The sequence below is a fragment of the Charadrius vociferus genome, unplaced genomic scaffold (assembly GCF_000708025.1).
Source record: "Charadrius vociferus isolate BGI_N301 unplaced genomic scaffold, ASM70802v2 scaffold502, whole genome shotgun sequence".
In the NCBI taxonomy this organism is placed as follows: Eukaryota; Metazoa; Chordata; class Aves; order Charadriiformes; family Charadriidae; genus Charadrius; species Charadrius vociferus.
Genome location: NW_009647233.1, coordinates 525,691 through 538,663, shown reverse-complemented (window position 1 = coordinate 538,663; position 12,973 = coordinate 525,691). Strand labels below are relative to the sequence as shown.

The window sequence follows — 12,973 nt, the reverse complement described above, 5'->3', positions numbered from 1 at the left end:
AGGTTGCTCCAAGCCCTTTCCTCACCCATCCTTTGAGCTCCTGCACAGTTCCCTGAGCCTCTGCTGTCTCCCCAAGCCTCTTGTTTATAACACCTCCCAATGCTTTTTATTTTTGCTTCTCCTAACCCACTTCTAATCATCACTTTTTTATTTTGATTCTTCTTTTGTCTCTTTCTTCTGGGACTTTATTTCCGCTCCCCATGAACAGCTACCTGGCCCCTGGATGGTCCAGCCATGCACTTTCTATGGCAATAGCTCGTGCTGCTTTATTTGCGGTTTGCCAGAGGCACGTTCAGCCGCCCCGGGGCTACCGGCAAGAGGACTTTGGTGCATTGGGGGGGATCTGATTTAGCCTGTACAACCATGCAGCTTCCCACAGCAGCCGGCAAACCCGATAGAAAAGTTTTGGCCCCGCTGTGCTTTATGAAAAGAGCCTGTGAAATCATATTTAAGGTTGTCTCTTGAAGGTGCCCTTTGGAAAAAACTCCTGCCGATGATGTTCAACTCGGGTTTGTAGTTAACACAATGGACCTGCCGTACAAAGCCGCGCGGGACCGCAGGCTGGAAAAGCCCTCTTAGGTCCCAGCTAATCCGTCCCCCCCGCCAGCCCAGGGGATTGTTCCTGACGGCTTGTTTTCTTTGCCCTGACCTACATAGTCAAAAAGAATCTTGTTGCACATTTTTGTTTTGTACCTTGAGGTCTCGGAGGAGCCAAATCCCCTTCTTGGCGGGGCGGGATGTGTTGTTAAACAGTGCTGGAGTCTCCAGCAAAACCATGGAGACGCGGGGACAAAGAGCCCTCTATGGTCCTCGCTTGGCTGCGGGATGGTCCTTCTTCTCTGGGCTTCAGTGGTGGGCGCCGGGACGTGCAGACACGGGCGATGAAGACGTCCGTGCAGTTGGCAGCCTGTCCTGCAATAGAGCGGTCACAGCAGCTCTCCAAGGCAGAAGGTTGAGGGGGGGCAACTCAGCCGCTCTTAATTAACCTATTTTAGATGATGGAGATGAAGTCTGCATCTCATACGTGCTCAGCTGTGCTCTCATGGAGGGGTGGAGAATCAAATCCTCTTAGGTGTGAGGAGGTCCTCATGGGAAAGATATGGGAGCTGCTGTTCGGGTTTTAAGGAAAATAAGGGTGCGAAAGGTGGGGTGGAAGAGAGCATTTAGGAAACCTGGTCTGTAGTTTGCTACTTCCTCGCACAAATCAGCAGGGACCAATGGGGCACTGAGAGGGTCCTTTGCAGAGGTGAAGGGCTTCAGGTGCAAATTTTGGGGGTCTGGAGCAGGGACTGTCATGGACACCTGAATTAATCTGCTTGTTGCCTCCCCTGCTGCTGGGGTCAGCAGTGGTTTCTCTAACAAGCAGCTGGAAACCACCTGGGACTCCGAGTCTCCTCCCGTAGCTGCATTCACCTAAGATAAACCCCTGAGCTCCTGGAGGGGTCCTACGCCTCCCTGGGGAGCTTTTTTCATTAAAGATGCTTACAAAACCCTTGGAAGATGTTGAGGTGGAGTAAGCGTGATAAGAAAAACTTGTGGCATGGTTCAGACAAAGCCGGGGGGTTATCTGGGGACAGAAGAAATTTGTGGTGTCTTTGACCCCAAAAGTGCCTTCCTGCCGCAGCTGAGAGCATCAGGGCACTGGGGTTCTTTGCCACCCACCTCTTCAGGGTGTCTCAGTTTTCATATCCCCTGTACCGCTAGTTCAGCCCAAAAATAGAGAGAACATAGCAGGAGTGTACTATGGCTAAATTAATATACCCATAAATAAATGAACATTAAATATTAATAAATTTATAATTAATTATGACTAAATTAGTAATGGAATATCAGCGGAATAATATTAAATAAATTAATAAAGACTGGAAACCATTTTTTTGTGGTTAATGCCACCTGACCAGGATCTTTGCCAGCTTTCAGATCAACCACCTGCTGTCTCAACAGCTTTTTCAAATCTTCTATTTCTGTTTGTTTTTTCTTTCTGGTGGCTGCTGCAGCTCTTAGATCTGTTCATCCAGTGGGACTGGTCGACGTATTTGGCTGACTACGGGCAACCCACATGCAAGTATCTTCGCGTGAACCCGACGACGGCCCTCATCCTGCTGGAAAAGTGAGTGCGGGTCCAGACACCCAGGGTAGTTTTCACCCCCATCTTGCTTTGGGCAAGCACATGTTTTAGCAGCTCATTCCATCAGGTACAGTGCGTGGACACGTGGACAGAGCAGCCTGGGGAGCAGGAGGCTGCTTGTGATCCAGTGAGATAAAATTTCACCCCCAGGTGGACAGTGGGAGCTCGAATAGAAAAATCCTGTTTTATCCCACTAACTGGATTCCAGGTTTTGTATCAAAATACATCGACTTGGGTGAGGGTCTGTCTTTTTGCTTCACTCTTAAGCAGAGTTTTCCGTGTTTTACAACAGATTTCCACTATAAAGGTGTATCTCAAGCCCACAAAATCAATTAAAATTTGCTAGCCTGCAGGCACGTATATCTCCTTTCTCTTGGATCCATGGAGGGGACCAAGTGCTAAAAGCCCAGCTATGGGACAGGGACAGTGTCTTCAGGTGGCTGTGTGCTCCAAGGTTTGCTTTTAGCAAGGACATGCTCTTTGATAAAGCTGAATCTGAGCCTCTCTGAAGCCTGTAGTTTATATGCTTTGCACAGCTTCAGCCCAAGCCCTGGAGCTGTACCAAGCAGCAGTGCTGGGACACGCTGGGCAAGCGCTGTGTGGACTCTGCAGCACTTTGGCATCCTACCTGAAGCACAGCGAGGAGGCTTGTTCCAGTCCTACAAGCCAGAAGCAAGGAGAGGAAGCCCATGAGTTTGCTGCAGACCCAAAGAGTGGGATTTGCTTCACTTGTAACCCCTCTAGCACGTGGGAGAGAAGTGCCACCAGTCACTCATCCTGCCCATGATAGGAGGTGACCCAGATGACCCTTTCTGTGGTAGATCTCCAGGCTCTCACTGCGAGGATCAGCCTACTCCTGCCCCTTTGCTACCATCAGACCTCACAGCTGGTCACCAGCTGATCTGAGAGAGAAGTAACCTGCCAAAAATTATAATTAATAATTTTCTGAGCTCTGCTAAGTCTTGCACCAAGGAGCAGGCAGGATAAGCGAGTTGCAGTTAGGTTTGGTTAGGTTTGCCATGGAATCAGATCCTGAGGAGGAGTTTGAGTTGTTTTTTGGAGTTCCTTCCTTTCTTCATTGCTTGTAGAAGATGAGTTGACTAGTTTAGAGTTGGGGCTATACCTTTAGAAGACTGACCTTGGTGTGCTGCTGAACTTTGGAGTTGCAGCTGTATTGCCTATGGTCCATGTAACCACACCACCTCCTCTTCCGCAGAGGAGAATAGCTAATTTCACTGAAACTCATGACATCCAGATGTTATCAATACAGCACACAAGGACTAAACTTAGGTAGTTGCCGTGTGTAAAGCACTTTTATACAGTATAGCATTGGTTTTATATACATATTTATATGTGCTGTGTAATATGTTGTGCTATTCACAACATATTCACAGCCTAACATCCATGATGCAAAAGCATGAGGTATATTCAGAGCTATCAATAAAATGGTAAAATAAAGAGCTATTAAAAAACTGAGAGCTTGGACATGGAGCAGCTGGAAGAGCCAAAGAATTTGGAACAGTCAGTGAGCTGGGATTCGTGGCACTTGCTGGGAAGGCAGTGGGACAGCAGGTGGGCAGCTCCATTTTCCCCAGGTAGTACTTGAGCGCACAGCATCCATACTCAGTGGTGGTATTAAAAAGCCACAAACCCCAGCTCAGCTTGCCAGCATTCTCCCTGAAAAGGATCTCATTTGAACGGCATTTCCGATCCGCATCCGATTTGCTTTCAGGAGGCAGCCCAGGTGGAGTCACCAGGTTGGCACTTGTGTCTTCCGCATCCTTGTGTTGTGGCATCGCCTGTGTGGCATTGCCTTCATGGCATCACTAGCATGGCATTGCCTGCATGCTCTGCGTGGCTTTGCCCTATCCCCCCTTGGGCTTCAAGCCCTTTGGGGGGTCTCCGTGTGTCACCCAGGGGCTCCAGCTCCCCCAAGACTCTGCACTGACCTGGCCGTAGCTTCAGGCACGTCTGCTCCCCTCCACACTCCAAGCCCACCTCCCCAGCCCTCTCTGTAGGCAGCTGAGCTTTGCCGACAAGGCGATGTGAAATTCTGATCCGCTGGTTCGTTTTGTAACCTGTTTTCATCATTATCTCTTTTCCTAATCACACATCTCTCTCAGGATATCACGAGTGTAAGTATGCTGCTTGCTTGGGCTTTTACCCTCACCTTGCAGTGACTTTATTGTTTAATTTAAATGGAGCACTAAATGATCTAAATGCAAGCTGTCTTTGAAACGGTTCCCTACGGTAACTTTATCGTCTCAAATGCACTAATTAGAGCTAAAAGAGGAGCTTTTACTCTGTTGCTTTTTTTTCTTATAGATTAATTTAAACAAAGCTTGGCTGTGTTGAAGGTGGTGTTTGTTGACAGGGGTGGGGACAACGCTGAGCTCTCTCTTTCCCTTCCTCTTACTTTTAATTCTTGCGCTAACACACAGGGACCATGTTACAAAACCGGGCTCGGTTGTCGCAGGGCTCTGCAGGCACATGCTTAAAGAAATAAAAGTATTGAACCTCCAAAGAGCTTCTGAGATGCTTAAAAGCATTGCCTCCTTTCAAAGCCGATATTCTTGGTGTCTGGATGCACCGCTTGACCAGGGACTGCGTGTTTCCTATAGCCAGATAATGGAAAAGAAAAAGGACAGCATTCGTCATCACTGTCTGAACACCTTTGGCATTGACCACATTGCGTCAGCTTGGTGTCTTGTCTGCAGGGCTCTGATAGCAGGACCAGAGCCAGTGTGGTCTCCTCAAGCAGATCTGCAAGCTCCGCCTTTCCCAAGGATGCAGCCGCTCCCAATGCTGCCAGGTCCCTAGCACGGCACAACCCAAATTCTGCAGGATTTTGTGTCCTGTAGGCAACTTAATTGGTTAATAATACTTAATAGCTTAGTTCCTCTACCTTCGTATGATACCAGCAGCTCACGTCCCTCCCGGATACTTGTCCACAGTTAAACAGATCCACCTGCATTACTTTGCTGTGGGATCAGTGCTCTGACTGAAATGCTTTTTCATCCCAATCCAGCAGCTTTATCCATGCAACTCCTTTATAATTGTTCAAACATGTGCAAAAGTTTTCTTGCATTACTTCAGAAACATTTCATGGACCTGAACAGGTCCCACGGGGTCGAAGATGGCTCTGAGGATGCCCAGGATGAGAGGGCTCTTAGGGCAGAGGATGCTCTGCTCTAAATTCCCCATGCGTTACCTGGGGGTAACTGCAGCAGGCAGTGATGGAGAGTGATGGGTACAGCACTGGGTGGAGGTTTCTGAAGGTACAGGTTTACTTTCAGCGCCTCTGAAGTCCCCACATAGCCTGTGAAATAGAAACAGAGATCTCAGCCCTCCTGCTAAAGTGCTTTGAGACCTGCTGGAGCCATACAGCGCTGCTGGAGGTGTCCCTTGGGAGGATGGTTATTACCAAAATTCATACACCTCTAACTTGTGTGACTTAAAAGCACCGCTTCCTGTTGGTGCGATCGCTCCCTGGTTCTTGCGGTGGAGCAGCTGGCAACCTGCTTTGGTTTAAAAAAAAAATAGAGAAAGAAAAAAATAATACTTGTTTTGCTGAACAAATGTGCTCCAAGCTATCTTGTTACTGTTGGGAAAGCAGCTCGATTGTAATCCTTTGTCTTTGGGCACTTATAACTTTAGCAAATTAGCCTTTGGGATGAAGTTGTTATCCTTGTTTCCAGTTCCAAGCTGAATGTTTTTGGGAACATTTCAGATTCCCTTTGGCTCTTTTTAGGAAGATTGAAGCATGAAAAACGTTAGAATTTTTTTTTTTTTTTTATCAGTTAAATAAGTTTCAAGAGGTTTGATTTGTGCTTTGTTAACTCAAACCCCCCGGTTTGATAAAGTGCCAACTTCCCAGGGACTATCCGCACTGTGTCCCAGTCACTTTAATGCTTCATTTAGGTCCCCAAAGCCGAAAACACAGGCTTATGTGACTCATCTAAAACCATCTGCCTCTGCCAGATCTGATTCACAAGAAAATCATTTACAAATTGTGGTATAAAAGAGTGGTGTCGGCTGAGAACCAGCGGGTTGGATGGTGGGGCTGATACCTTCAGGAGCTGTTGAAGGGTTGACCCTTGTGGGGTGGTTTCCCTTCCCAGCACATGCCCTGCCTGCATAAAGCTAACGCTTGGACTGTGCAACTAGACCTGCCCCCCATCCCCCCCCCAAAATACACATCTGTGAATGCAAGCATGCATGAGCACCCAGCTTTGCATGGTGGAGAGAGATGGAACTGCACCAGCTTCGCCTTCAGGTCCCATCCCACCACCTGCTCTTTCAGTCTCTGGCTTTTTGGAGACATCATGGAGACCAGTGTGCTAGTTTATGTATTAAATGTAATTAAAAAAAAATCCAAATCTCAGGAAGTTGTAAGTTGAGGAAACCAGTGTTGGATTCCTTCCTTTTATATTATATAATATTGCATAATATTTTAAGTTCATAACTCTGAAACTTTATGACTGTCACAAAAGCTGCATCTCTTGACCGCATGCAGTGCACCATTTCAAATAAGAAGCCTTAATGCTGTGGATTTGATGCTAATTTTTTAATTTCCTCCTAATATTACAGCATTGTCATTTACCGTTTCATGAGATAACACAGGGATGTAGGAAAAGCTGTTTGGAAGGGGAGAACAAGAAGCTTTAGGGTTTCATGCATTTTGGCATATAGAGCCTGCAGTGATATTGATTTGGATTTGTGGGGTTTAAAGCAAAACCGCAAACTGTGTAAAGCCTGCACATGGCATGATATGCCCGTCGTTACACAAATACATGATAAAAATTGGGACAGAGCCTTTAGGTGCAGTCACCTCCTCTCTATCAGAGCCTGAATATGGGCATTTTACATGCAATTCTGTTGTGGGACTCGGTTGCAACACTGAGCAGTGATACCTGTGCCATAACCTGTTTCCGCTCTGTGCAGGATGAGAGACACGAGCAGAAAAAACAACGTTTTTGCCCAGTTTCGGAAAAACGAGAGGGACAAGCAGAAGCTGATCGACACTGTGGCCAAGCAGCTCCGCAGCCTGATCAACAGCCATCACTCGTGAGGGACTCGGGGACCTCCTGCCTGCGCCGGTCCCTGCACCACAGCCTTCCACATGTCTGGACTTGGGATTCTTGTTCAAAGAGAATATATGTATTTTTTTATTCACCTGTATAGTATTCATGAAACCTACCCTGATGACAAAATGTTCCTTGTTAAACAATCCCGGGAAGATAGGCAGCACTCCTTGTGAAGGTGGTGTCAGGAGTCTCCTATTATAAACTCCTATTTTCAGGGGTTTATAAAGTGACGGTAAATCCTGAAGCCTGAGAGAGAAGTTCACACCCAGACTACTTTTTTTTTTTTATAAGCCAAATTGAAAGAATCGGTCTGACTTCCTTTTGTTAACTTATTCAGTTGCAGAACAAATGAAAACAAAAAATATAGGGAGGAGTCATGGTTTCAGGTTCTTCTCGTGGGCTCTAGTAAAGGAGCAAACGTTTAGAAAAGAGGGTCACCCATTAGTTTGTCTTGCCAACTTGCATATTGGATTTAGGTAGGAAAAGAGGCAAACTGATTTCTCAACTTTTCTCCTGTTTTTCCTGTAAGGGCTGATTTCTGCCTTAGGCTGCAGATCGCTGGAGCTGCAACCCTTGTCCATGCATCTGTATTCAGTGTAGCCACCCCCTGAGCTCCACCTCTAGGACCTGCTGGTGTCTTTTGGACTTGCACTGAATGTAGAAGGGCTTCAAGAGCTGCCTCGTTAATTAAATTCGGAAAGGAAGAGCCAGAAGGTAACCTGGGAGGTTGTCCTGTGGTGCTGGTCTAGCGCTGGGATGTTGCTGCTCGCATCCAGCATGGTCGGGTAGCAGGAGAGCAGGGATGCTCAGCAGGGAAGGTGCAAAGGCAGACTGGGCTCTCCAGTGTCCTGGGCACTCCGTTCAGGTTTTTTTCCTCTCCTTGCACCTCTTTTCCATGCTGGTGTCCCGTCTTCCCTCTTGTAATACAGTGCAATGGCGTAAAGTCCCTCTGCTTTCCACGAGCGCTCTGGCTTGCGCTGAGCGAGGAGCAGCCCTGCAAACTCACCGCTGGCCAGCATGCCAAGCGGAAACCTCCTGGAGGTCCCCAAAGTAGAGGCAGCAGGAGATGCCCCATAGAGCAGCATCGCTTAGCGACCCCCGGCTCAGAAGTGCCTATGGACAAAATTCCCCTCTCTGTTCTGGAGGTGCCCAAACTTCCTCTGCTCAAATCAAGACAGCCTTTGAGAAGGACAGTAACTCTACCAACAGGACTTTAATCCCAAGGTTCAGGTTACAGAGAGAGGGGACTTTCCCCCTTATCTTCTCATTACCCTTTTGACTCTAATTACTGCAGGTGAAAGCTTATCCAGCCGGTTCCCCCATCTCACGAACCCTGATGTTAAAGGGAATTAAAGTTTTCCTAGTGTGTGTTACGGCCCTGGCAGTGCTGCTTCAGCAGGGACACACGTTGTGCCCATTTTCTGCCCTCATTTGAAGGTGGTGGGTGCTCAGCTCTGCAACCACTTCTGGAGGCAGAGGGGGGTTTTGCTGACCTGCAGAGCAAGGTTCCTTCTCCTTCCCCTCCCTCAGCTCAGACTCCTGGAGCTATGGAGAGGCAGGACTTGTTCGGATGCCTCCATATGGCATTTGCAGAAGGGCAGCAGCACTTTCTTGGTGCATTCGGTCCCTCTGCTCTCTGGCCACATGCAATTTTTGCTGTGTGTTTCTTGCCTGGGGAGCTCTTCAGACACTCAAGCTCTGGATGCATGAAGGGGATGGTGCTTTATCGTCCCTCCTTGTTCCTCAGCAATACTTTTTTTGTTTGTTTTCTTTTTGATAAGGGTACGTGTTAATTAACCCTGAAAGTAAATAGCAATGTCGGCATTGACTTTCTGGGGCTGTCATCCTGTCCAGGCAGTCTCCAGTCACAAAGGCCAGTGGATTATTTTCATTAATAGGAGGGAAGAGCCAAACTTGGCTTTATGGTTCCTTGTTTTTGGCGGGGGGATCAGAGGTTACTTTCTTCTTAATGCCTCTTTGAAGTACATGTAAGAAGGATGGAGGAAAAATGAAGCAGCTGAATGAAAGTTGGTGTTAGCGTGGCCAGAAAGAAATCTTCTTTGCAGATACATCTACATACGACCCAGCAAAGGCTTTCAGAGGGACAAGTGGAAATGAGCTCAGTCCATTCCCTGCTGGCAACCTCTTTCCTGCTCTCCAAAATGCTGGACCTGAGCGTGAACCAACTTCGTGAATGAAGCCCCCTTTCGCCATGGCCCCAGTGAGCCCCAGGGGATCCCCAGCTCAATCTTGGCTTCCCAAATCCATCACAACTGAGAGGAAATATTGCCTGGCTTGCCGGACTCCAATAGAAGACTCTTCCTCACTGAATTCCTGGGGAAAGGAAGCAGACCGGTCCTTATGGTCCCGGCAGTGATGGGAGGCCCTCAGCCCTCCAGGCAAGATGTGTCCCATGAGCTGTAGGACCATGGGGTACTTTATTCCTCCTCCCTGTCCCTCGGCAGTGCCATCATGGGAGGGATGTGGGGACAAGAGTGTGAAGAGGGTGGCAAAAGCAGGTGGGATCGGCTGGTTCAAGCATCAGACCTGAGCTCCTACCCAGAGGATGGAGATCGAAACAAAAAAAACAGCTACTCGATGGTAGCGGTAACAGGGAAAGCTTCAGTCCACAGGGCACTTCAGTTAAGGGCCATTAAATAGTAACAAGCACTTTAAAATCCTTCAGAATCAAGCTGCTACAGATGCTGGCAACAGCATCACTGAGCATCGGCAAGCATGACAAATAAGGCACGCTGGCATTTCCAGTTTTTGTTAGCGGGAGGATAGACTGTCAAACACAATTTTTAATCGCTTTTGTCAGCCACTGGCTTTGCTGCCAGGCGAGGCGGTGCTTTGCAGACAGGATGATTTTTCTTTCCTCCGTGCTAGGTGTGGGACGAAGGGAGAAGGAGCAGGCACCACAGGGCAGTGTCGCCTCCAGTCCCTGAGAACGGGAAGGGGCTTTATGCTGCTGAAGGTGTGAGAAGGAAAAAAACATCCAGATCCTGCCACTGCCTTGAAACTCCATTTTTTTCCCCCCAACGGGTGACCCCTATGCTGCATTGCATGAGGTATACCCTCAAAAAATCCCCAAAGCAGCTGTCATTTGGGGCAAGACTTTGTTTCGGATGCTCCAGACAGCTCCTAGCCTTCCCCATCCCATATCTGGGTTCTCTTTCCCATCTCCACTGAGCTTTAGTTAAAAGAGGAGCGACACAGCATTGCCATGCCTGCCTGGGATGGATTTCCTCACTCCTTTAAGCTCTGCTTGGAGAGGCCGGGATTGGGATTCTGCAAACCGGCTTCTGGCACTCAGGATTTGCTGCTGGGAAAGTCAAGCTCGGCCAAGGGAGAGATTCAGCGAGTTTCTGATTTCGGGAGGTCAAGCGCCTAACCGCAAGTCACAGACCGGGATGAAAAATGGCATTTTGGTGCTCTGGTCCTAATTAACTTTTTGTTCCAAGAGATGCAGTTCCATCCCTTCAAAATAGAATTAATCTTTTAAACAGATTGCTTAAAAAGCCCTGGAAGACATTTAAAATCCCCTCTAAATCTCTTGCTAATGATTGGTATCCTCCGATACGGATGGTATTGCTTATGAGGGAAAGGTTGTTGCTATAAATTTATAAGGGGGGTGGGAAGCAGGGGTAGAACCCACTGCTGTAATCGAAGATTTGCAACCCCCAAAACAAATAATGCTGCTATTAACACCTCCATGTACATACATTGAACCTTCCTTATTTTTTTTTTAAGCAGTGGCTATAGAAAAGACTGGGTTATCCTCCCCTCTTCCCCCACCCCCGCCCAGCAAACATATTTCAGCACCAGTGGGAAAAAATTATTAACAGAAAAGACAAGTTTGGCTTTCTGAGAAGCATCTGCACATCTTACCTTCTTTATATCTTCAGGGGTTGTGCAGGCAGCCTGGAGGTTGGGACGAATGTTATAGAAGGTTTCTAAAGTGCTAACTTGCAGCCCAAACTGTACCTATACATGAGGGAGATGGTCTCCGTTAGACATCGGCACATGTGCATGTGTGTGAGAGAGGAGGAGATTTTTTTTATGTTTGGTTGGGTTTTTTTTATTCCTAGGGCTGGAGTTCAAGTCAGATGCTCTTAGCAATTTTGCACTTTGTTCTACATCCAACTGCAACTCCAGGCTGTGATGCTGGAGCGGGGAAGAAGCTGGCCGGTGCTTTGTTCGAGGGGCTGTTTTGGTTTTGTTTTCTTAAAAATTGCCTGCTTTTGTGCTGCTATGAAAATGGTTGCTTGGGCAGAAGTTGTGGGTGTTTGCACGCTGGCTCCAAACTGTTTGCAAGATGCTGGGAGGCAGCGTGGAAAGCAGAGGCTGAGGTGGAGCCGGGGCTGCTCCGGTGGCATTGGCTGCTGTGGGCACCTCCTGTGCTGAAGTTGTTTTTAGGGTAAAATCTTTTACCCGCCGAGGTAGCAATGATGGGAAGTGGCAGGTAAGGGAGGTTTGCAGTAGGTGTCCCTCCAGCATCCATTCAAACCCCAGACAGAGACATCTTTGCCCTTGGTTGTTTCCTACCTCTCCGCCACACCTCAGTTTGGCTTTTCTCTTTAATTCTGGGTTGGATTTGGTGCTTTTTTGAAGCATCAGGTGGTTTGGAGCATCAAATCACCCTCCCACACCCTGACTGGATGCATGTCCTGCCCCTGGATGCCACGGGGCTGCTGATTACCTATGGCTCTGTGGTGCCCAGAGACCCTGTGTCCATCTCCCCCAGTGCAACTCGTGTGTTTATCACACTGCTGAGGACCTTGAAGGGAACAGGGAACAGGGAACACAATTTGCAAATAAATCTCATCACAAATGACTTCAAGATGGGCCCTTCTCTGCTGTCAGCTGGGGAAGTTGAGAGTTTGAGGGAAGCAACCCAAATATACCATGGTCTGGGCAGGATTCACCCCAGAAACAGCGGGTGGAGAGGGGCAGCTCAGGCTGTGACCTGAGGACTGGTTGATTTGCTTCACCTCCAAAGATGCTGCTGCTCTGGTCTCAAGCCCCTCTTTTGGACCGGGGCCACGCTGGGTGCTCGGGGCCGGGCTGGGGGACCTTTGGCCAGAGTTGAGCATCCGTCCCACCCGCAGCTCCTCCAGCTCGGGGGCAGCATCCCAAAACCTCCACAGCAACTCGGCATCGTGCTTCTGAAATCCAGTCTGCACCGAGTTGCTTTCTGCCTTGGCTTGTCCCTCTGATTTTATTTTGACATGGAAACACGCCCACGCTCTCATCCCCATCCCTCCCTGTCCACTGGCTGCTTGTGTTGCCTTTTCTCATTTTTTGGGGGGGGGAGAAGGACATGATTTTGTAAACTAATGTGGTGAAAACAGCTTTTTTTGCACAAGTCGTTGCACAATAAGGGGAAAATTTAGTAAATTAGGTTTAACTTTAAAGGGAACTTTTTTTTCCTTAAAACTCACTAGCAGAGCTACTGATTAAAAGAAAAAAAAAAAAGAGATGGACTAATTAAAAAATGGACTGCATGGTTTACAGGTTAAATTGCGTTAGAAATTAGCATGTTGATTTCAACTGTACATTTATCCTATTGTAACTTCTATTAAACAATACAGCATATAACTGTTTAAATAAGTGCCTGTTCTCACTGTGGCTGTGTGCATTGCTGCGAAGGCGCTGCCTTTGCCTTCACCTCACCAGAAAAAAATCCTAAATCCCATAAAAGACAAAATTCAACATCCCTTTTGTACAACCAGCAAAGATTTGTTGCCGAACTACC

At 47.8% G+C, this 12,973-nt stretch overlaps 1 protein-coding gene across 1 annotated transcript in view; it reads left to right on the top strand.

Moving 5' to 3' along the window:
• The window catches only part of EXOC6B (exocyst complex component 6B), a 258,241-nt gene extending 251,042 nt beyond the window's left edge, over window positions 1-7,199 (top strand). Inside the window, exons 22-24 of the mRNA XM_009879846.1 lie at window positions 1,998-2,110; window positions 4,252-4,263; window positions 7,073-7,199. Of these exons, the coding sequence (XP_009878148.1) occupies window positions 1,998-2,110; window positions 4,252-4,263; window positions 7,073-7,199 (252 nt within the window). The remainder of the gene's footprint in view (window positions 1-1,997; window positions 2,111-4,251; window positions 4,264-7,072) is intronic.
• Window positions 7,200-12,973: the final 5,774 nt, after the last annotated feature.